This window comes from Pyrgilauda ruficollis, unplaced genomic scaffold, assembly GCF_017590135.1.
Source record: "Pyrgilauda ruficollis isolate IOZ18807 unplaced genomic scaffold, ASM1759013v1 scaffold55, whole genome shotgun sequence".
NCBI lineage: Eukaryota > Metazoa > Chordata > Aves > Passeriformes > Passeridae > Pyrgilauda > Pyrgilauda ruficollis.
In genome coordinates, this window is record NW_024527155.1 from 8,378,842 (window position 1) to 8,402,731 (window position 23,890).

General features: G+C 44.4%; 1 protein-coding gene across 7 annotated transcripts; it reads left to right on the forward strand.

The window, feature by feature from the left end:
* The first annotated feature begins 3,097 nt into the window (after positions 1-3,097).
* Positions 3,098-23,726, forward strand: CUNH11orf24 (chromosome unknown C11orf24 homolog). Of its 7 annotated transcripts, none has more exons than XM_041481247.1 (6): positions 3,098-3,247; positions 4,037-4,156; positions 7,480-7,576; positions 19,415-19,707; positions 20,673-20,789; positions 21,929-23,726. In XM_041481247.1, exons 4-6 carry the CDS (start codon positions 19,497-19,499, stop codon positions 23,077-23,079), a joined length of 1,479 nt encoding a protein of 492 aa, XP_041337181.1. In that variant the 5' UTR covers positions 3,098-3,247; positions 4,037-4,156; positions 7,480-7,576; positions 19,415-19,496; the 3' UTR covers positions 23,080-23,726. The 7 variants fall into 7 exon arrangements, with proteins under 7 accessions (XP_041337181.1, XP_041337184.1, XP_041337186.1 ...); XM_041481250.1 differs by having other exon boundaries at positions 19,415-19,653; positions 21,926-23,726; XM_041481252.1 differs by having other exon boundaries at positions 19,415-19,653.
* The last annotated feature ends 164 nt before the right edge of the window (positions 23,727-23,890 follow it).

Sequence of the window (23,890 nt, forward strand, 5' to 3'; positions counted from 1 at the left end):
AGTCTTAAAAAATAAAGCTCCAAAGAATCATCATGGAATTTTTTTTTCACAATGTGATTTTCATTAGTAATTTATTCAGTCTGGCAGATGCCAGCATGCAAACTGTGCAAAGAGCAAATCTCTTCCTCCAAGTGTAAATATTTATAGATCATATTAAATGGTATTTAGTACTATGCAAACATATTGTCAACAGTTCTAGCCAGATTCTTCCCTAATCGCAGCCTGGGAGTCGGCACAGGCATGTCCTCCATGAGAAGATGGTTATCAGAAAAAATAATAGCAGGCTAAATAGGTTCTTGGCTTAATTAAGACTGGAGTTTATACCAGAGGTGAATCTGGCCTACCCCAAGTTAAAACTGTTACAGCAGCTTGGATGTACCACACACAGAGCTGGAAAGATGATGCTTCCCCGGGGGAACAGCTTTCCCAAGCAGGCTGGGAACCTCTCTTGGCACTGGACAAAATGGGCCATTACAATGCAGGGCAGGGAGTTTCTACCTTTTATATGTTCTAAAGTAGTTCCACATTTTCTTAGACATAATAGGAGATGTATAACTATTCCTCAATTTGCATTAACTGGCTACATTTATTTGAATAGTCCAGAAGAGAAAATATTCCCCATTCAAATCACCATCTGTTCTTAAAACAGAAAAGTGTTATTTCTCAAACACAGATCTGCCTTTTGGTCTCCAGCTCAGCCAGTGCAAAGTCCCTGAATGGGTTAATGTCTGGGACATAGCTGGACTATACTGAAGCCATTTGTGTTTAAACTAATGTCCTAAAATCTCCTTTCCTGCACCTCCAGCCCAAAACCTTTTGATAGCATTTTTTATATCCCATAATCTCTACTCTCCTGACAATCTGGAATAAATGCAAACCAACTGAAAGCTCATTTATATTCTATGAAAACCTGCTATTGCAAGCATGTCTTAGCACCCTGGCTTTTCACACAAGGCATGTAAAGTTGTAAAGATTCAAGACTGTTCTCTGGGTGTCTCAAATGAAACAGTCCAACTGACTTTCTCCATGCATTGCAGGGAGACAGGCGAGTGAGGGCAAGTTCATGACATCCCATTCTCTTTGGCTGCACGATCACAGCTTCTCTATGTGCTTTTTTTTTTTTCTCCTGAGACTGTTTTTCCCAAAAATGTGCTTGTTTTCCACTGCACCAACCCTAAGGGCCGCAAGTCCTTGTGCTTTGCTCGACAGCTTCACAGTATTTCCTCCACCATTGTGCTTGGTCCTGCCAGATAATCTGTCCTACAGCAGACAGCCCCCCTCCCCCCTTCAGCTGTCCCTTCTAATTCTCTTCCATTGCTGAGCTTCCTTCTCCCTTCCTCCTCCTCTGGAAAGGAGGGGAGGGAATATTTCAGTAAATGCTGGTATCCTACATGAATGATGGAATGATATATCTACACAATGTATACAGACAGACATGTTTTAAATGGACTACCTAATGCCAGCTTTGCATTTTGTCTATTTTTAATTAACTGATGGACCAGGGTTTCAGCTCCTCCGCCTCCTCCTCCTCACTGCTCATTTTGAAAAGCAAATTTTTGTGTTCTAAAATTACATTGGAATGTGTGAATGATTTTGGCATCACCTTCATCTACGGCCAGATTAGCAGTAGCAGACAAATCCATACATGACTTGAAGGAACAAGGATTCCTTCCTCACCTGTTTAATGGTACAGTTACTATGTGAAGCAGCTCAGAGTCTGGACTGTGTCTGTGTGTGCACAAGGCTGGTTTCTGCATGGTTTTTTTTGTTTGGTTGGTTTTTTTTTTTTTTTTTTTTTTTTTTTTTTTTTTTTTTTTTTTTTTTTTTTTTTTTTTGATGGCTCTTTTTTCATGGCATCACAGAATGGTTTCAGCTGGAAGAGATTTTAAAGTCACCCAGTTCCCACCCCCATGCCATGGACAGGGACACCTTCCACTAGACCAAGTTGCTCAGGGCTCCATCCAGCCTGGCCTGGAACACTGACAGGGATGGGACATCCACAGTTTCTCTGGGAGAACTGATCCAGTGACTCACCACGTCCACAGTAAAGATTTTTTTCCAGTGTCTAATGCCTTGCTGGGCAATCTGGGAATAACCCAAAGGAGCTGAATTCAGCTTGCTCAGAAATGGGCACCCATGATTTCTTGAGGTCCTTCACCGGATGCCATCTCGTGGAGCCAGCTCCACACTTCAGAGTGCAGCTCAGATATTTATATCGTGTATGTGTCTGTATGTAGATGAGCAGTACATGGTCTATAAATATTCAAAGCTCTGCTGCTGGTACGGTTTGCCCCAAGCAGCTGGGGGCTGCTGATGTGCAAACTTTTGCCATAGACAGCAATACTCAAACAACAAAACAATTGTCAAAGAGCTGACTTCTGGTCTTTGATTTAGTATTTATTTCAGCAGCAATCTCTGTTTAAGCAATGCTGAGGGCAGTGGACTGGTGTGTCCGTAAAGCAATGACTTGCACAGTGTAGGGGTTACATGGGAACAGGGATGTTTGGATTGTGGTGGAATGTGTTTCTCATACTCCAGGACAGCAAGACGCTGTTAGCCAGTACATAATTTTTTTTTTTTTTAATTTTCTTTTTTTTCTCTCTTGCTGGGTGATGAAAATGAACCATGCAATAGTTTGGGCCGGAAGGGGCTTTCAAGCTCATGCAGCTCCAGCCCCGCTGCCGCGGCAGGGACACCTCCCGCCAGCCCAGGCTGCCCAGAGCCGCGTCCAGCCCGGCGTCGGCACCGCGCAAAACGGGCCGGCACCGACGGGAGCTTGCCGAGGCCGCTCCCGCTGCTGTGCCACCACCCGCAGCCGGAGCGCACGGCATGGAAACCCAGGAGGAGCAGGGAAACAGCCCGGTGTGAGCACAGCTTCTCGCCGCTGTGCCCTGGACAGAACTGCAAGGACTGTTAACCCGCGGGCAGCGCACACCCAGCAGGGCCCTCTCCGGGGCCGCCGTGGCCCGTCACTTCCGCGGGCAGCGCCCGCCCTGCCCCGGGCCCTTCCCGGGGCCTTTCCGGGGCGACCGCCGAGGGGCGGGCCCCGCGCGGAGGGCGGGCTCGGGGAGCCGGGCCAATGGGCTCGGGCGAGGCGGGGCCGGGCCGTGGCATGTGGCGGGGCCGCGGGTCTCCGGCGTTTTTTCCTTTCCCTTCCTGGGCTCTTCCCTGCCCGACCCTGCCCGCGGGGCCGCGCCAGCGCCTCTCCCTCCCCGCGGCCGCCTCCTCCGCCGGACCCCGCCACGCCGTGAGTTACGGGCGGGCGGTGATTCCTGCTGGGCCTGGGGGAGCGCGGGCGGGCGGGACGCGGTGCCGGGCGAGCGGCCGTGCCGGGCTCTCCGCGGGCGCGGAGCCGGGCGGGTGCGGCGGGCGGGGAGCGCGGCCCGCGGGCGGCGAGCGGCGGCTCGGAGCCGTTCCCGTGAACCGCCACATAAGTTGCGAGTGCGTTTGTGGCACGAGTTGCGAATAGATGTTGCGGTGAGTTGCAGCCCTGCCCCCGCAGCAGGAGCGCTGCGGTCTGTGGACGCTTGTAGGTGTTTTGTTGGTGGGGAGGCGGGAGCGGTGGGAGCTGGGTCTCACTGCGGGGAAGAGGTGGTTGACTCAGCAAGTAACTCGCCGCCGGTCTGTGACATTTTTAGGCCCTATGGACCACCTCAAAGATCCGGTGTCTGTAGGAGTCGCCACCCTTAGGCACGGCATCACTGATATGTAAATATATCGTGTGTCCGAATAAATAATATTGAGCGTGTGCAAATGAGGTTAGGCTGGTAAGTGGCATCCTGTGGTATTGCACTGAAGTGTTTTTCAATTTATCCTAGCTGAAGTGAAGGTTTTCAGAGGATTTAACTGTACCCTGTGCAATGTTAGCAAGGTGTCAGCTGGAGTCCAAGAAATAGCAGGAAGAATAAACACCGTTCTTTGACCAAGCTCTCAAATATGGCATTCTGTGGGGATATCCTCTTGCAGTGGATCTTCTTCTGGTGGATTTGGCAAACCCTTTAACTTTCCCCTCTGTCTCCCAAACTTTGTTTTCTAGGATTGGCAAAAGCTCCCGTCGCAGGATCGTGTCAAGTAATGTGCCTTGGTGTCCTGCATGTTAGCTGACTGAATCCCTGCCAGACTTGGTCATGCAACACCACTGCTCTTTCCTGCTCAAGTGAGTTATCTGACTGCTTGCTGGAGGGACAAACCGAAGAAATCCTCCCCACCTTAAGACAGATTGCCACGTAGTTTTGATGAGCAATGTAAACTTGCTGATAGGGAACATTTGGTGCCCTTTAGTCCTCAGAGGGTTTATGACTGAGCAGTAGCTTTGAAAACTAGGATGCAGGTTGATGCAATGTTTCTGTCTCAAAAGTGCATGTATTTTTGTGTTATTCTGATCTATCTACCATAATCAACCACTACTGTGTATGTTAGTGCAGTCCATTATGTGACAATGGATAGTTTAGAAGGAAACCATCAATTTTTATTAGCTTTCATGTCTGTAGTAGATTTGTGCATGTGTTGGGTGTGTTTGCTGCTTGATTCTGGCTTTTATGTGTGTATAATGCATGCATACACACATGTATTGTTTTAGTACTTTTTTGGAAGAAATTCCAGGCTACATGTCTCTTAACATGTTGGTGAGGACATCTTTATTTTTTGTTTTTAATTGCAAATTCCCTGCCGGATTTATAACCCATCTGCCAGGAAACAGACTTTGCATCTGGTTAGCTATTATTGAAATTCTTATTGGCACATCCACACAACCTGAAGCCTCTGCTTTCTAAGGGAAGTCTCCTGGCACAGGCTTTTTGAAGGCTACATGAGTAATTTGCAAGCAAACTTTCAAGCCTTGGAGATGAAAAACTTCAATGCTGAAGACCTGGTGATGTATTTAAAATGTCTGGGTACGTACCCTGGATTGCAGGAAATGTACTAGCAGACTTTTCACTTGTATGTTACCGCCTAAATTTTCAAGTGAGAACGTTTCAGGGACATTAAGGAATGGAGATGTTTGTGCGTTGGAAAGCAGGAGGAAAAAGCAGTCAATTCACCAGGACTTGCAGGTAGTTGCTCAGCTGCTGTGCATTGCAGAGCAATGACAACCAGCTGGCCATTTGTCCTTGTTTCAGTTGGGATGGCATGCTTTTCTGAAGGAGATGTCTGTACCTATGTACACAGCTGGTTCAAAGTTCATTTGTGAGGTACATGAGATACCCTTCCCACCCCTGTCCAAGACAGTAATTGTAGGGTAAAACTCCACGGGTTGTGCTGAACCAGCAGCCAGACCAGTTGATCTTTATGACTTTTTCTTCCTCCTGCCCTTAAAAGGGCTGGGAGGGCTGTGTGTGCTTTTGCTGGATACCATCTGACACTATGTGCTCTGGCTCAGCAAGGTTGTTCTGCAGGTGTAATCCTTCGTCACACCCCACATATCAATGACACCAGGCTGTCTGGGTGTGGGAAGGGCTCCCAGGGGGCTGTTGACTTGGGTGATAGCAGAGCCAAGAAGTCCTGTGAAATAAACTGCTATTGAGCCCTCTGTTGCTTGATGGAGGCAAGCATTTGATGTGTTCATTCCTCCAGTCATTGCTGGTTTCCTTCCTACAGCTTAGACTGGGGGAGTTAGTGAAGGAGTTGTGAATTGGCAGCTGGAGTCTAAGGATGCTTCTGGCACTGCAGGGACAGTGACAGTGCTGAAAATTAGTGCAGGCAGCACCTGGTTGTGCATTTTGGGTTCACAGCTATTCCAGCTTTAGAATGCTGGCAATCCAAGAGAGTCCTCATGCAGGTGAGGTGCTCAGGGTGCTTGTGGGGCAGCAATTCATTCAGGAAAGGACAGCTTATCTCCTCCATGGTATGGAGATTCCCTTCTTGAAGTAATGTCTGCACGGACATTTCTGCATGGTTCTGTGAACAACTTACACAGTGAAAGTAAGTAGCAAGAACTGCAGAAGTGGGCTATAATGCTCAGTGGAACTACATGATTGTCTTGCTGGTGTGTAAAGTAGCACTTGGCTGCTTGCTGTTTTGCTGTCTGGCTTGTGCATTGCTCTGGTTCTGCAGGTAAATACCTTGCATTTAGCTGAGGGGCTCTGCTTTGCTGTTCTTGTGATTTCGCTGGAATGAAGTTTCCTCAGGGCAGTTTGGAATGTCCATCACCATAGATGCCAAAACGTCTGAGACTGTTTCATTTCCTTTGCCGGCTTTATTTTTCTTTGCTGTTCTGGGCACAGCCTCCTCAAGGCTCAGATCTTGGGTTTTAGTGCTGAGAGGTAGGCGTGCTGCTGCCTGGTGCTGTCAGAGAGGATGGCACTGAAACCCTGTCTCCAGTGGTGGCATTGCCATGGTGGGAGGGCTAGTCTTTAAACACCCTTTGCAGAATGTCAGGTCTGGAAGGACAGTGTGTGTGTGTCTGGATTCTTCATTACGTCCTTTCCTCCCGTTGCACAGAACTCCTCAACCATTTGGAAAGCATGCTGAGTGCTTGTTTGGTTGGTTGCTTTCTTGCAGGACGATGTGCTGTAAAGAAAGGAACAGAAGGTAGAGAGCCAAGGATACGGATACTTGTTTACTTGCAGCCAGCTGGACTGTCCCCCAGGGTGGCAGGACCCACAGTCCATTTGTACATCTTGCACCTGCTTGAGGAACCAGCTGGTCCCCCATTTGAGCAGGAAGTTTGGCCTGTGCTGGCAGTGTGGGTTGCAGGGGTGTGCCTGGATTATATCTGTGCATCATCACAGCTCCTGGCACCTTTGCTTGGGGAGACTCAGCTGAGTTTTGCCCCCTAAAGGACAGCTAAATTGTATTCTGCAGATGTGGCCATGGGGTGCCCAAGCCCCCACAGTTACCTCTGTTGTTCCCTAAGTACACAGAGAGGGAAGGAGAGGTGGTCTGTGTTCAAGAGCCTTTTTATTAACTTACTGAGACATTCAGCAAGTCCCCTTCACTGCTTCTGCTAACAGTGACTGTCCAGGAGGGCATTGGGACTGCCTTCCCTGGCTCCACCTGACTCTGACTTGGTGCCAAGCCCAGAGAACTACTTATGCAATAGTCCAGCAAAACATGTCAGTATATATTTCTCATGTGTCCTGGTTTCAGATTTTTTTTTTTTTAAAGAAGGGGTGAAGGAGAGTGGCTGATAAAATTTGTGTTGAATTTTACATGTACGTTTGTGTTGGATTTATATTTGTTTGGCTTGAGGAGACTTTGCGGCACTTTAACTAAATCTGTTTTTAAATCCACTTAAGTTAAACTCCTACTACAACTAGTGTGTGGAGAACAGGATGAAATCTCATTAATTTTAATAGGATTAAGCATGTTCTTTTGCTGAGTCTTCTGCTCTATCTTTTTTGTTTGGCTTTTCTATATAGAAACCAGGATAAACTTTTCCACTCTTCCACCTCTTTATGAAAATGCTTTGACAGACTCACAGAAATGTCTCTCTGGTTGCATATAATAACATTTTACACTTTTTTTTCCCTATGCTTTCAGCTGTAGTCCTACTGTATCCAGGCTTTTATTGGCTTTTGCTTTCCCTAAAGGCGCAATAATTCCTGACAGCAAGAAAACAGTTACAAGTGTTTGCATGGTAAGTTTCTACACTCAAAATCATTATTTTTGCTTCTGGTCTCTCTGGATAGATTTGAAACTGCTGTAAAACAAGCCAATTAGTAGAGAGAAACTCTGTAGGAATCAGCAGGAACTGAGCATGTGCAGATGGGTGAGGGCAAAATTAATTTCTGTTCACCAACCAGGAATAAACTGAAGTACAGGAAATAAAGGTAGAAGTGGTCTGAATGCAAATTAGTTTGAAGGGTAATATTTGAGGTCTGTCTAAGATGAAACAAGCATTAACTGGAGAGGAGGCTGCTTCATGCATTTGAGCTGCCTCTTTACTTCCACATTTCTCAGTGTACATCAAGCCCTGAATATCAGTATTGATAGAGGAATTTGATTTGTTTGTAGTTTATGTTATAGGAACACTCCTCTTCCCTCTCTCCATCTGAAAAGACAAATTCCCCAGCATGTATTTCTGGATGTTCCTGAGGTGCTCCTAATGACACTACATATGTGCTTTCATAGGAAAAGCTGACTGTCTTGTACCTGTGTATTAAGCTGGATTTGAAGAGACTTGATTTACATTTTCACTTCCAGCTCTGATCAGTTCCTCCTGTAGCTATACACAAATGACTCAGTCTTTTCACACCCCTTTTCCCACCCTGTGAGATAAGGGAGGGCTGATCTACCTTGCCTGTGCTCTGCTCTTTTGAACTGATGCCCTGTTGTGCTGTGGACTAACACATATTGCAAAGGTTGGGCTGGTGTTTTTGTGTCAGCAAAACTCCTCTAAACCATCAGTCCTTTTGATGAAACTTTACATCATCAGTGTGTTGTCTTGCTGACAGTAGCATCTAGATTGAAGCTCCTGTATCTAATTAGAAAAGGAGAATGTGATGGGGAAAAAACCATTCTGGGTTGTTTTTTTTTTTTCCATAAGATAAACAGAGATCAGCTTATTAATGGGGTTAAAGATGGGGAATTCTGACAGGTGAGAAATGCCCAGTGATGCCCTGAAATTCTCTATGGACAAGCAAAGAGTATTTATTCCCCTCATAAAAGGATTAGGCTTGGAAGGGACCTTAAATACCAACTAGTTCCAAACCCCCCTGTCATGGGCAGAGATGATCAGGTTGCTCAGGGCTCCCTCCAGCCTGCCCATCTCCCTCTTTTTTATATGCCCCCTTTAAGTACTGAAAGACCACAGTGAGGTCTCCCCAGAATCTTTTCTTCTCCAGGGTGAACAACCCCAGCTCTCAGCCTGTCTTCATAGGAGAGGTGCTGGGCACAGCACTCCAGGTGAGGTCTCACCAGAGCACAGTAGAGAGGCAGAATTCCTTCCTTTGACCTGCTGGCCACGCTGCTCTTGATGCAGCCCAGGCTTTCTAGGCTGTAAGCATGCATTGCTGAGGCATAAATAATATCTTCATCTATGATGATGGTTTTTTAAGGGAATGTCAGCAGTTTATATTTGCATTGTGGAAGTGGCAGGACCCATGTGTTGAGGCTGTAATGACCATCTCTGGCGGGGCTGGAGGAGACGTGTGCTGTGGCTGAAATGCATCACTGACAGTGTCTGGGATATCCCTGACTCCAGTGGGCTCATTTTGGGTGGTGAAGCCAGCAAAGGAATGCAATGTCATGAGCCTGCTGGTGGCTACACAACTAAATTCTGTGCAGGTCCCAGCTTCCACAGGTTCTCCTGGACTTATTCTCATATATAAAGTTAAACATGGGCTTTGTGTGTTTGAAGAATTACTGCCTAAGACAGATATGCTAATGTGGAAACAGCTGATAACATTCTTCAGGGACACTGCATGAGTTTGAGACGCACGTGGCCTGGTCTGAGCTCTAATGCAGATGGCTTTTGTTACCAGCTGACTTGGTAAGCAAAAGCAGGAACTTGTGTGTGTTTGCTGTTTAGGAAATAGCTTTTGACTGAATCCCATGTATTTATAGATTCCTCTTTGTTGCTTTTCTGTCCATTGCAAAGGGAGGCAGGATTTCTAGGCTTTGAAAATCTTGTAATGTATAGAAGCTGGGTATATATTGATGCAATGAAACATGAAATGTGTGAATTAACAGCTGTAACAGAGGTGGGTTTCCAGTACTGATAATAAATCCTCTTAAGGAATATCTGAATGAAAGAGTTTAAAAATAAAATATACACAGAAAATGCTGGTGAGTTGGGGGATTTTGGTTCCTTTTTTTTTTTTTTTTCCCTGCAGGTTTTAGCAATATTAGTAAGCAGTTCTTTCTGGGTGGTATGTTCTGCACTTGGTCTTTGACCCCTCTGAAAGTGGAAACAGATGTAACGCAAACTGTGGAGTAGGCAACCTGTCCCCTGGGAGCTGACTGAAAGCAAACCCCTCTACTGAATGAGTTCTTAAGTTATTGGATGTCTTGGGAGAAATTTGTTTGCAGTAAATCAGTAAGATAACACCTGCAGAGGTCCCTTCTGGAATTAAAATACATGCTCCAAAATTGTGATGAACAGCTGACTCAGGCATTCACATTTACAGTTGATTCTTAGCAAGATGCAGTGAATGCCATCCAGAACACAGGGCTGTAACACAGGATTTCATAAAGAGATTCATCTGCATAAAAGATGTCTGGGTGAAGGAGAGCATTTGTAAATAAAATATGTGAACAAATTTATTTCAGTATTTTTGTGTCATCTCCAGGAATGTTACTGCTGGAGGGAAGTGCTCTAGAAAGCAAAGACTGAAATGGTGGGCATGCCGTTTAAATGGTTAGAAATGGTTTGATTTTGTATTCATCTGCATAGGTGTAGGGAGTTTGCTGTCTTGGCCTATAGGTGCTAGAGGGTTTGTTAAGCAAGATCCTCTTCAGATAGCTGTCAGAAAAGAAAGGCATATAAACCCAACACTAACCCCAAAATCCTTAACACGTGATCCTCACTGCAGTGCAGTTTTTCTGCTCAGCTGTCAGCTTGGGCACATTTACCTCGAGATATATTCCAGGCAATTGAAGTGAAAGTGGCCTTCTCCATTATATCCCAAGAAGATGCTGGTTCTAAACTGCCCAAAGCAGAGAAGGAACCTGAAGAGAAGATTCTGGTCCTCTGACCCATTGCTCTCTGGAGTTTTCTCTGATCTCTTCTGGAAACTTTCTGATTTTTGGATGATTTTGAGAAGCAAACACACTTCTCAGCAGCTGACAGTTGTGGTGCCAAACATGCATTGTGTCACTCTGAGATTCCTGACATTCTGTAGGGATGACTCTGCTGCTTATAGGGCAGTTCTTGGTTTACTGCAAGCTGCAGCTTTTGAGGAAAGCAGCATTGGTGCCACTTCACCTTGTGTTCTGAGGCACTCTAGTGGTGGGATTTAACCCCTCTGGTTCATTACAATTGAACAGGAGCAAGAGCAGCTGAGAGGGCAGGGGCAGGTTTGTGGGTCCCTACAACCAACTGATGGGACTCTTCAGCCTTCAGGTTGGACTTGTTAGTCTGGTCTCTAGTTCTGAGGGTCCTAAACTTTGTTTAAAGGATGAGGCTGAAGAAGTGTTGTACCTCAGTGCTGGCTGCCTGGGTTCTCACTTTTCTGCATTTATAGCCATTTCTCATTCCAGTCTTGCAGAGTCTCTAGCAGCAAACAATTTGAAACAAAAGGTATTGTTTGATAGGTAGAAGTGCATGTTAATTCAAGTGTGAATTCTTTAATTCTTGGCACATCTTTTGTTTTGTATCTGATGTCATTCAGTCACAGACTGTTCCACCTGTTGATTCCTGACCTGCAATGGTGTTCTGCTGATCTGATGATATTGGACAGGTTTGTACTGGAGTACACTGGAGCTGAAGTCTTCAGAACACCAGTCAGAAGCAAGCAGTGAGAGTTACTGCTTGGAATGTGGTTTTCACCTGCTTGTCCTTTGCCTTATTTTGTTGTCAGAGCTTGGACAACCTCTCCTGGGGAGACTTGGCCTAGATAATTAGTGTATGGTGAGCTCATCTTTGAACCAGGGTCTATCTTGTTGGTAGTTTGGCTTTTCTAGTTCACTGTTCCCCTTATTACAGGATTGGGGCATCTTTGGCATAAAATTAGTAGCCAGAAGTTTCTAATAGGTTCAGTCTTCCTGCTGCTTCTAGGTCACAGCTTCTGGAGGAGTAAGAATAACCTCTTCGTTTTGTTACAAGTTCGGGTGTTAAAATTTGAGAGAGAGGTTTCAACTTTGGGTTTTTTTTCTATGTTTGTTTATTGCTGAGCAAAAATTGAAGAGTGATATTATCACAGAGGCATCTGAGATGGCTTCTGAAAATATCTGTATTTGTAACCCCCTCTGTCCAGTCAAATACAGAAAACTTTGAACATTTGTGAATGGTAGAAGTTAAACTGATGTTTGTGGTAGTTGTAATCTCTCTTGGTGAGCTGCTCTGCTGACTTTCTGTAGATGCCTATGACATTCAGGTGACCCCCGGCATAGCTTTGGAGTTCTTGTTAGCCACATCAGCAGCAGACAGATAGATAGACAGCTTTTATATCGAGCTCAGAAAGGTTTGGAAGAACCTGCTGCTGCCTGTGCAGTCCCTCTTCCATGAGCGAGGGGCTCTGGGGTACTGGAAGAACTTTCAGAAGCTCAAACTAAGCTTATTTTACTTTGATTGAATAATCAGTTTTTGAGTATCAAGACTCAAAACAGTAATAAAGAGTTACTCTGAAATGGAAAAGAGGGAACCTAGAACAGGATAAGGAAGCACAGCTGCTGCCCTGCTGGTTTGTAGGAGATGAGACCCAAGAGCTGGGCTGAAGAACTTCTGCAGATGCTGCCTTGGCAGCTCATGAGGGTCAGGAGAGGGAAGGGTGTTTTTTCTTTAGGTTCTGATAACAGGTGGGTTTAAATTCACATTGGAGCATGACCTGAAGGCTTGCTGGCTAAGAAGAACCTGCCACAGGGAAGACCAGCAAGGATGAGGAGAGCTGCTACTCCATTCTGGATTAATGGAATTGGCTAAGGTGGAAGAGGCCAAAAAAACCCATACCTCTAGATATTTAATACAGCATCCCAAGCCTCATCTGTAGTGCATTAAGGTATGGCTGCAACTGGTTATCCTTTCTTTGTTTGCAAAAAAAAATAGATTTGGCTAAGCTTTCCCACCCACCCTGCCCTGTGATTTCCACACTTTTCAATCTGTCAAAATCACAAAGCAGGGATGCATGTGCCAACAAACTTTATTTGGTATTGCTGTAAGTGTAGTTCTGGCTTGGAGACTTTAGGAAGAATCTCTTCTTTGTCCTAACATATGTATAGTGAAAACCTCCCCAGTGTCATATTTCATTGAGATAAGCTGGAGTGTCTTTTTGCTGCATCTCACCTGGGAGAACTTCCATATGAAAATGCCTTTGTTTTTTAACTTGAGTTGTTTGCTTAAATAAGGGAAACCTCCTATAATCTAGGAGCCTTCAGGTTGTTTTGCTTCTAAAGATAACTGGAGGTGGAGCCACATATGTTTGGATTTTTTTTAAATTTGTGTTTATTTTCCATATTCAGGATATGCACAAAGATCTGACTTCCTTGAAGAAGGGAGGAATAGCCAAAAACGTTTCCCTTTCTTCCAGTTGTTTTAGGACTGAGCAGACATTCCCTTTCAGTCATAGCACTGGGGTCATGTTTTAGCTGTTTCCAGGCTCTCTGAACTTAGGATTCTTGAGTTTCTGAGCTCCCACAGTTTTGCCTGATGCATTTGTAATGTAAGGTGGCATTTTTGCTGTGTAACCCTACTGAAAGCCATGCACAGACTTAAATTCCTGAGCAAAGATGCAGAAGCTTGTGTTCTGGATGGAGGTGTGTCCTGTGTTCCCATGGGCCTAAAATTAATATTTCAGCTACATGAGCCTATAGAGGAGCTCAGTGATTTCCCAGAAATATCTGGAGTGGAAGATAACATTTCAGTGAAACTTGAATTGATCTGGATTGCCAGGAATTAGCTGACTGTGGTAAAATTCTGCAGGGCAGGAAGGGGGTGGGTGACCAGACTTCAGCACATTAGCACTTGCTCCAGAAGTAACACTTGGTTATTTGTACCTTCAGGCTGAAGTCGCTGCTTGCTGAGTCTCTGTTAGCTGCACACTTGTCAGTTTTGGATTCAGTAGCACCTCAGGCTCAGTTTATTTCTGTGCATGTGGAATGTGCTGGTTCCATCCCTCAGCAAGCATGAAGCACCTGCACTGCAGAGTACCTGCTTCTGCAGGCACTTAGAGGAACCAACATCAGCAGCTGGCCTTTTACCCTTCTTGGTGAACTTTGCTCTGTGTTAGTTCAAGGGCTGCAGAGTTCATGTGGGAGCCCACTGGGATGGTTCCTTTGAGGGTCTTGTTGAAAGCTGGTTAATTTGAAACACATGGTGTGAAATGCCCTGCATATGATCTCCAGTTCCCATGAGACAGCAACACGTCTGAAAACTTCTATCTGCTTGGAGTGCAGACCAGACTAGGGAAGGTTGCAGTTGAGCCATAGTACACATTTTTATTGCTTAAAGGTATTTTTGTTGACAGATTTATTGTTCAGCCACAGCTTTATGCAGTTAGCTTTTGGCAGCTTGCTTTTCTGTATATTAAAACGAGATTGTTTCAGATATTTCAAAACAAGGCACATTTTCATAAATCAAATAGCTGTCTGATCATTTTTCACAGGAAAAATGTTTTGCTGAGTAGTACTTCTCAGCATCAGAACTGCAGCACATGGCACTAATATGAGTGAGAAAGGATGATGGATGGGTGGTGCTGGTTTGGGAGTTTTAGACTTTAACATTTATTTCTTCAGAAGCAAAGCGTGATGGCCATGAATAGTGGCAGTGTGGATTGTCCTCAACTGTATAAGCTGTCTGCCTGGTGCCCTGAGAGAGGAACCAAGCGGGCAGTCAAGGAACAGAGAGATGGAGATGGGTAAAGCTGGCAGGAGCAGCTTTGCAGCTTGTCAATAACTTTGGTGGGCAGCCAAAGGAACATGGTGGCTCTAAAGCTGCTGTTCAGAGCATCATATAACTTCACCTGGTCATACTCAGCTGACATTGGGTCAGCCTCGTGTGCCTTGGTGTTGCCCCTTCTGACACCAATCGTATCTACACGTGTATCTTCAGTCTTGGAGAGAAGCTTGGGAAGTAAAATGCATCTTAGGATTGCAGTGCAGAATTCCCTGTCTCCTGTATTCTTGCCTTGATTTACAAAATGAGATGTGCTTGTCTTGCCTTAGCAAAATCTGGTTTAATTCTGTTTTTCTAAAGAGAGAAATGTTGCACTTTTTCAGACAGCTGACATGTCAAGTGATTAGCAGCAAATGCAAGTGGGAAACAGGCCTTATGCCTTCTCAGTTTGGTGGGAGAGTAACATTGTTGTCTGCAAAAGATATTCCACCTCTGTTTTCCTTGCTTTGTTGTTATACTGAAGATAGAATATTTCTTTGCAACTCCAACTTTATTTCATACCTGGTCTATGCACACTTGTGAGTATGAATTTTGAGCAGCACTGGCTCTTCAGTGATAGCTCAAAGGAGCATGTGTTGCCCTAAATTATTTGCTTTGCACACTTTGTACCTGTGATCTCTAACACCCACATTCCCTCTTTTTTGTCTAGTTCTGTATCTCTCTTCACCCTGGTGCAGTCACTGCATGCACCTTGCAGCTGCTTAACCAGGAACAGCTGAGGCTGCTGGGGGTGGGACATGGAGGCAAGGGATTTATATTCCAAGGGCTTCTGTCTGCTTTTGCAACATCATCCCAATCATTGTTCTTTGAAATAATGATTTTTTTTTTATTTGTATAAATTCCTTGGCTTAAGCACTGTGAGATCAGCAAGAAGTGAGGCACTCTTCTGAAACCCAGCAGGCAGTGCCCTCTGGGTATGTGTGTGTATTGCAAAGTCATCAGTCATTCAGTTGTTGACTCGAAGTTATTCTGGTTTGCCAGTGTGCTTATTCCCTGCTGAGTTACAGCCACAGATAACAAAAGTGAACTTTGCATTTTTCAGTGTAGTCTTTTCCCAGATTTTATTTGTTGATGTCTTTTGTGGTTTGGTTTTGCTTTGGTTTGGCTTTGAATTTCCTTGGGGATGTTCTGTAGGCAGTGAAGGTAGTGCTTGAGAAATGAATTTTGCCCCAATTTCTCAAAATTCCTTCTGAGGGGATCAGTAGCATTTGTCCCTTGCACTGTGCTGTCCAGACAGCTCAACATGGTTTGGACAAGAAGGTTTAGCGAGTGTTGTTTTGGGATGTAGGTGCAGGGGGTGGGTGCTCGGAGGGTCTCTGAGTGCAGATGGCAGTGGCTGGAAGTGTGACAGGGAGTCAGAAGTACAGCTTATTGCTTGTGATAGCAGAGGGTAGTTGTTAATCTGGGAAAGGTGATCTCCAACTAGTTGTAACTCCTGTTCTGGATGAATGGAATTGGCTAAGGTGGAAGAGGCCAAAAAAACCCATACCTCTAGATATTTAATACAGCATCCCAAGCCTCATCTGTAGTGCATTAAGGTATGGCTGCAACTGGTTATCCTCTCATTGGTCTTGGAAAGGAGCTGTTTCCTTGTCTGATACACTCACAGTCTCTGCATTGTGTTTGTCTGCTTCACACACTTGCTCTGCAGTCTGCAGAGGGATTTTTACAATTGGCTAAAGGATGTTGAAAAGTATTTTAAACTTGTAATCTTGTATTGAGTGCCTTAGGGGAAGTATTGCCACTTGGTCCCTGAGGAGACCATGTTTAGTGAGAGGCAAAGTGGGGACAAATCTCTTGTTCATGAGCTTGGCATGTCCCCCTAAACCAATGCTGACCTAATCCAGAAAGGCTGCCAGGTACTTTGGAAGGGGTGAGAGTCCTTTTCTGGGGTTTGTTTTGCTCTGCAGTTGTTGCAGTTAAGTGGAACCAAAGTCAGCTGTGATGGGAAGGACTTCTAGTGAATTGATGTGGCTGGGGATACAAAACATCTCTTTGCATAGGGGATGCATTTTAATGCAACAGCTTCTAGCTACTGGTGTGATCATTTGATCTTGCAAATATATGTAGTTCTTGAGTTGGTTGAGATTAATATTTTATTTGTCCTAGAACTGAGATTTTAATGAAAATAATGATAGTATCTTTTATATCTTTATCTTTTACCTGTTATAGCTGCAGTTTCAAAATATAATGCAAGATGTTTATTCTTAGAAGGTGGTTATTAGAATTTAAAAATTATTACTTAAGGTATGAAAAACCTCCTACAATAAATGTTTAGTGTTTGTATTCATTGCTATTAATCCTTACTAGTTTATTTGAAACAGTGTATGCATACATTATTACATGGGTACTCATTCTCCGGGTTACTTCTTAAGTTGTAAAATGATGCTTGTTATAAACCCTGGACCTTGAAAAGCGATATAAGCTGCATTCTTTAAAATGTGAAATACATTAATGATGGGGTTTTTTTCTTTTATGTTTGTGAGTTAAGTATTGCTTTCTGAATCCCTTCCTATGACCTGTGGACTTGTCAAAAAGTGCACTTATTTTGGCACTGTGTGGTGGGAGTGCAGGTTGCCAGACAGTGCTCTGAGGTGGAGTACCTGTAGTGTCTTTGAGGGAACCCAATTCACTTGCTTTAAGTTGAAGGATTTGGGGTTTAAAGGAAGTCCTTGCTGACTGCTCTAGCAGAATCTCTTGTGGGCAGAATATTTTTTCCACCTTGCTCCCAGTCTTATCAACTGCAGCTTTCAATGGTTAATCTACAACATATGCAAGGAGTGACAGTAAGAGTGTGATAAAGGCTGAGACAAACTTGTAGAAGTGCCCTGCAGTTTGGGGCAGTGGGAGAATTATTGGAAATTGGCTTGGCTGAACAACCCAAATTAATATTGCCAATTCCCTGAGGAGAATGTGGGGCTGCTTTCCTGAGAGGCCGATGCTGGTGTAGCATGTTGCAAAGGCTGTGCTGGTATTGCACAGGTCATCTCCTCTCCTGTCCTGATCCTTTCAACTTCGCCAAGGTGCACTTGGAAGAAGAAGTGATAAGGGAAGAGCAAAGTCAGTCTGTGCTGTGCTTGCCCAGTGTGTAATGGGAGAGAGGCCCCGGTGGAGCTGGGCACCGCGCATAGTCACTGGTACATAGGACTAGGTGGGGCTGCTGAGCTGCCTTTCCCTGCCAGGACTTCTGTTCTCAGGTCAGATTTAGAACTATTTCCAGCTGCCAGGTGAGATGACTCAGGCTTGAACTTCTGGCTGCACTGAGAAACCTGCTCACGCAAACTGAGCCTGATGCTGTGCACACTTGCTCCAGGGAGAAAGCTGCAGAGGGGTGCAAGGGCCCTACAGTCATTTTGGGCTTCCCATCTCTCTGGGAGAGCAGAAGATCTAAAAATGCTCCATCTGTTTTCAACAGGTAAAATAACTCTTTTTACTAGAATAAATAGGCAGGAAGGAGACTGTTGAGTTCCTTGGGGAACTTGAAAGTTGACTAGGAAAAGTGAATTTGAGGCACTGCATTTTAGTATCAAATTTTGTCCCCATCTTTGACTCTTTGACAGTCCAATGTGGACCTGTATATTGTGTGTCCTCTGAAGAGCTTGAGGTAGCTGTTTATATTTAATCCCTTTTTAGATAAGGTGGTTTTGAAGCCAAAACTCTGTTGCCCTGTTTGGGGCTTTAGGATATAGCAGAAGAAAAATTGGAAGCAAAAGTTTAATGGTACAAAGCATCAAAATATTGCAATCTGAGTCACAGCTAACAAACGTTATTTGGGGCTTTTTTGGAGGAGAAATAGCTCTTAGATTCTTAAATTCACAAGCATGGTTGAAAATGGAGTTCTCACAGTTGAAACTGAGGCTTCTAGCCTGGATGGCTAAATTAGGGTCTTACGCACATTACTGAGGGCTGTTGGGTGTTCTTCACTGTGGTATTTATACCATTCACACATGCTGCTCATCCTGTGTTGTGAACTGCCTTTGCAGTCATCGCATCCATCTCAGAGATGTCACACAAAGCTGAATCTCAGCACTCTCTGAAGGCTGTCACGTTTCTCTTCACAACTTCAGGATGGCGACTAAAGCTTGCTTAAGTGAGAAGGAAGAGGATTGCCCTTGAAAATTACTTAGGGAAGAGGCTTACAATAGGTCTAGCTCAGACTGAAGTGTTTGGAAGTTCATACAAAGCTCCAAAAACCTCAGAACCAAGAGGCTAAATCCATATAGGAGCTGCTAATCTGCTCTGATGTCAGTGGGAGCTGTTTCAGTGTCTTCAGTGACAAAAGCCCTTCCACTGCGTCAAAGTCACATGTGTGCATTAATAATGAAGGAAATACATTATCTGTTGTTTTATGTGGGGAAATGAAGGCTTACTGTGGTTGTGAATATTCTTCAGTAACAGCTGTGTCTGTGTGATGTCTTGGAAGACTGGAAGTAGTGGTTTTCAGTGGTTTTCAATAAAAATTTCTTTGAGCTTTTTGTAATGAGTAGGAAGGCCAAAGCAGAAGTCAACCTTGGTTACTTGGTTTTGACTGACTTGGTGTAAAGGCAGGACCAGGACTGTAGTTCCCTTATTATCAGTGTGCTCAAACTGGTGAAAACCCTTCTGCTGAGCCTGGGCACAACATTAAGGGTCCCAGAATGAGTCCAAAGACATCATATCTGTGCTTCCACATGGTTCTGGGCTTTGAGATTGACTTTGTACACATGACTTTTGACTTAAGCTGCTCTCCACTGGGACATGAAGGAAGGAGAGCAAAGTACCTTTTCCAAAGAAAGAGCCTCTCTGGGAAGCTGGGAAAGGTCTATACTCCTCCTGCCTCTGAGCCCTTGCTTGTTTGTGATGCCTAATGATACTTGCCTGCATTTTGTATGTTTTTATTTTCCGTTCCTGCTCATAGGGGTATAAATGGTTCTTTTTTTTTGATAGGTAAATTGCAGTGGATCTGAAGTTGATATAAGAGAGAATTTCTTTGGGGAAGAGAAGCTTCCCTGTAAGGCCAACCCTGAAGATGTGGACTGCTGTTGTGTTCTTCCTGCTGATTTCCATCTGTATATGTGAACACCGGTTTTCTGTCCTGAAAGGGAGAGGAGTCCATGTAGTGCAAATAAACAGGCTTACAAGTGAAGAGCAATGCAGGCAGGCCTGTCAGAGCCCAGGTGCTTCAGGTGAGGTTCTTGTCCCTTGGATGGAATTCCAGGTGCATTTTCTGCTCCTTGAAGGTCTCTGCTGCTCCTTTGACTTTCTTTTTTAATTCCAGTTGTTTACAGGCATTTACAGTTACAGCTGCTATGTGTGGTGCTGAATAACTTCTGACAGCTTTGGTTAAATTGAATCCAGGACAACTGCTTCCCAGGACCCTTGGAGCTTCCATAGGAAACAGCATGTGCTGTTGGTGTGCACTGATGGCGTGCAAAGTGTTGGGTCACTTGAAGAAATTATTCCCTGCTGCCAGATGTTTGCAAGTGAGCAGTGCTGATGTAGACAGCTGCACTAGAATGAGTAATCTTTGCTCCCTGGTACTTGTGTGTGTTTTCTGCCTTAGAAGAAACCACTTTGTCCTGCAGCCTAGCACAGGGTTAAATCTGTTGAGGTAAAAGCCTTCTCACTACCTCTGAGATATCTTCACAAAGAATTAAACTTCTAGAAGAGTCTTCTATTTGTCTTTATGAAGGTCCTAATCCTGTCTAGCCAGATGAGAAAGCTTGTAGCTCCTACAAAAAGCTGGTGCTGCTGTGGTGAAGATGAGGCCTGGGCTTAGGTGGATGAATATCTGACACTGAGATAGATAGGAACCTAATAAAGATGCTGGTTTTGACGGCCGCTAATGGTCATTTTCCTCATTAAGACATCTAGATGAATTTACATGGGTCCTAACTGTAGTGCCCTTTGTTTGTCTCTGTCTGGGTGAGTGAATTGCTGTTGTCAGGAGATGCTGGTACCAGAAGACAAACAGGTGGGTAGGCTACATTGGCAGTGTTGGTTTCATTGTCTTTCTTTGTGTTTTTTCACTAAGGCTGAGTCAGGATCCTTTAAGGCCAGACCTTCTAGATATTGTGTGGTTTGGGGCTTTTTTTTGGTTTAGTGGACTTTTTTGTCCTTTTTTTTTTCAATTGTTTAATTAGAGTGCCAAAGCAATGTCTTTGGTATCCTGTGTGCAGCAATCCATTTTCTCTGCTGTTTTCAGGGAGCCATCACTGTAATTGGTCTGTGCCCTACCAGAATCACTGCCTCCTCCTGCAGTGTCACCAGCTGAGTGTGTGCCAGAATGCTGGAGAAGAAGACATCAAAGACCTGCTTGCAGGTAAAGCTGTGTTTCAGCCTTCTGGGAAAAATCTAGGATCCTGATTCTTTCGCTTTAAATGCCTACATTTAACCCTTGACAGGCTTTCAGCTGTGCAAGATGGGTTATGAAATGCCTGCAGGGTGATTCTGTAGGTACAGTTCACTGGAGTAACTGTTTCACTTTGTCCTAGGGACTCTGGCACTTGCATGAGTGCAGGATGTGTCTTTGAATAGCTTTTGTAACGCTTACTGAGTAACAGTTTGTCTCCATGTTGAAGACATCATTCATTCAAGCCATTTGCACGCCACATGCTGTCCTCGTGAAAATAAAGGCATAACAGATGTATTTATATCTTTTTTTCAGAGAAAGGAAAATGTCCTGGCATTGTTTTTCTCTCAGATTGCCAGGATTTTGTTCCAGAGTCAACAGACTGCTTCTTTAATCAGAGCAGCAATTGCTCATGGTGACTTTCCAGTGCCAGGGTATTCAGTTTTAATAAAGTGACACAATAACAAAATGGAGCTTATTTATAATTGGGAAGTCAACCTTCTAAAGTTTGTTTCAAGAGTTCACTGTACCCAAGTTTGTTTGTGGTTCTTTTTGCTTGGCAAAGGTTTCTCTTCAATGTAACAACTGGATTTGTGATAAGCAGATGGGATTTATGTCACTATAAATCTAGCTTATTTAGTTGTGAAGGAAATTATCCTGATGTATGAAGGTGTAAGTAGAAATTTCTGTTCAGTTTTGAGAAGTGAAAATCACGAATCTAGGCACAAAAGCTTTGTCGATGTGTAACTTTGAAAGCGTGAATCCTCTTCTCAGGAACTGACATCTGTAAGGCTGCTGCTGTTGATACTTCTGCATTGTAGCTCTCTACTTCATTACTCCCCTTTTGTGAAATTAACTCCCTGGCTGGGCAAATATGAGAGGTCTGTGGCAGAAAAAAACAAACCAAAACCCTCAAAGGGATTATGTGCAATAAAGGCTGGGGGGGTCTTGAGTTTTCATGTTCTTACTGAATTCAGGACTGATTTATTCCACTTGTACTGTGTGTACTGCAGAATATGTGTTCTGGTTTGCATGTTGGGGGTTGAGGTTAGGTTTGAGCTTGAGAGTTTTTTATTCTTACAAAAGTAATTTGTTTTGTCTTTTGGAAGAAATTGTCAGCAGCAAACGGGAACCAGGCCTGTTTCACCACCAGAGCCATCACCAGAAGAGGGAGAGGATGCTGAATGCACGGATTGACCAACACAGTGTGGAAAACACGTTTTCTTTAATTGCTCAGACTCACAATATTAGTTTGAGGCATTTGCCTGGGGTTGAGAAGAGAGACGTCACAAGTGCAAGCAATGTTACAAGCAATGCTTCCACCACTGCCCCTGCCGTGACAATAAGCATTACAAATGCAACTTTCTCTACCACTTACGAAGCAACTGCCAAAGCTTCAAACACCCCTGGAGGTTCTGATATCTCTACTACAGCCATATCATCCTCTGCCTTTTCTCCCCCTCATGATAACGTCTCTGCTCCCATTTCCAGCAGTGTCACCCAGATGGTGACGACCAGCCAAAAATTAGGTAGTAGTAGCTCTGTTCCAGTATTGTCCCCCACTTCTGCTCCCCGCACTGTTCCTTCTGAAGCAGGTACTCAAGCACAGCAGCCTGGGTCGGGTACCACCAGCAGCAGTGCTCCTCACCCTGACAGCCTCCCCACTGCTGGAGCTGACCTGAAGATGCTGACCACAGCACTGACCACAGCACTGACCACCCCCATCCCACGGGATGCAGGAACATCTTCCAGCGCTTCCACGCATGCCACAGCACCCATCCCAACAGAGAGTTCTCACTCTGTGAATCCAGTGCATGCTGGCACGTCACCAGGTCTAAAGGCAGAGGCAAATACAGCCACAGCATCCTTGAATGGATCAGCTTCTCCTCTGGGCTCTATAACAGGTGCCACGGTTTTAACTACAACCTCTGCAGTAGCAACTACGACTGAACATGCGGTAAAGTCAACATCTGATGTCTTTTCAACAGCCATGGCTCCAACAGATGCAGCCAAAACAACAGCTTCAGGCCTCACAGAAACTCAGGACACAGACAACGAGTATCTTCTCATTGCTGCCGAGCCCCTGACTCAGTACTTAGTGGATAAAAGTTCACTACTTGCAGTGCTTTTAGTTGGTACGTTCTTTTTCTTAACTGTTTTAGTTCTTTTCCTCATGCAGGCCTATGAGAGCTACAAGAAGAAAGATTACACACAAGTGGATTACCTGATCAATGGAATGTATGCGGACTCAGAGATGTGAAGAGGTGGGGATAAATAGTAGGCAAGAGATGGAAAGGAGATTAAAAGTCTGCATGACTTGTTTTTCCTTTCTGTCTGCCTATAACACAAACTGAAAGTGCTTCCAAATTTCTAGTGCAATTGAGGAGAAATGCCATGTACTGTATTAAGAAAAAATAATAATTTTTTATTCAACTGTGCAACTGGTTACTGTAAAACCATAAAAAAAGGAATAATTTTTAACATTTTCATAATGCACAGTAGCTTTGGCCATTATAATTCATTGCAAAACAAATCTAACGAGATGTGAGTTGCCATCCTCTGAAAATGCTGTAGTGCTTTTCAGCTGTTTACAGTGCAGGTTGTGTTTCATTTGTTTCACGTGTGCTCCTCTGAAAACAGAGCAAAGGATGCTGTCACCTTTTATGAAGTGCTCCCAAATAGCCAGATGAAAAGTGTGGAGTACTGTTGCAACAGGGGACTTTTAATCCAGTGTGCATCATATTTCAGTGTGCTTCTTGCTTATGAAGAGGTCTGTTTACAAGGTATTGTAAACTCTGTTTACTGCTAACCCAAGGTATCTTTTCACCACGGAGTGGATTACTGTGCCTCTGCACTTAAATGATCTTATTTTTATATTCAGTTAATAAACGGAACCCTGGAAGGGCAGATCTTCTTGTGTTTCTCGTTTCATTGCTGTCCCTGCCAGTCCAGAAGCAAGCAAATGGGCTTTTGGGGCTCATGTAAATTAGCTCCACTTCAGTATTCCAGGTGTGGGGGCTTTGAAGACCTTGCTGAAAGCATGGACATGTCACAGAAGATACTGATCATCT

Coding starts and splice junctions, on each gene's coding strand:
- CUNH11orf24 (XM_041481247.1), top strand. CDS start 19,497: ATGTGGACTGCTGTTGTGTTCTTCCTGCTGATTTCCATCTGTATATGT. Junction 19,708..20,672: donor GCATTTTCTGCTCCTTGAAG/GTCTCTGCTGCT, acceptor TGCTGTTTTCAG/GGAGCCATCACTGTAATTGG. Junction 20,790..21,928: donor CATCAAAGACCTGCTTGCAG/GTAAAGCTGTGT, acceptor GTCTTTTGGAAG/AAATTGTCAGCAGCAAACGG.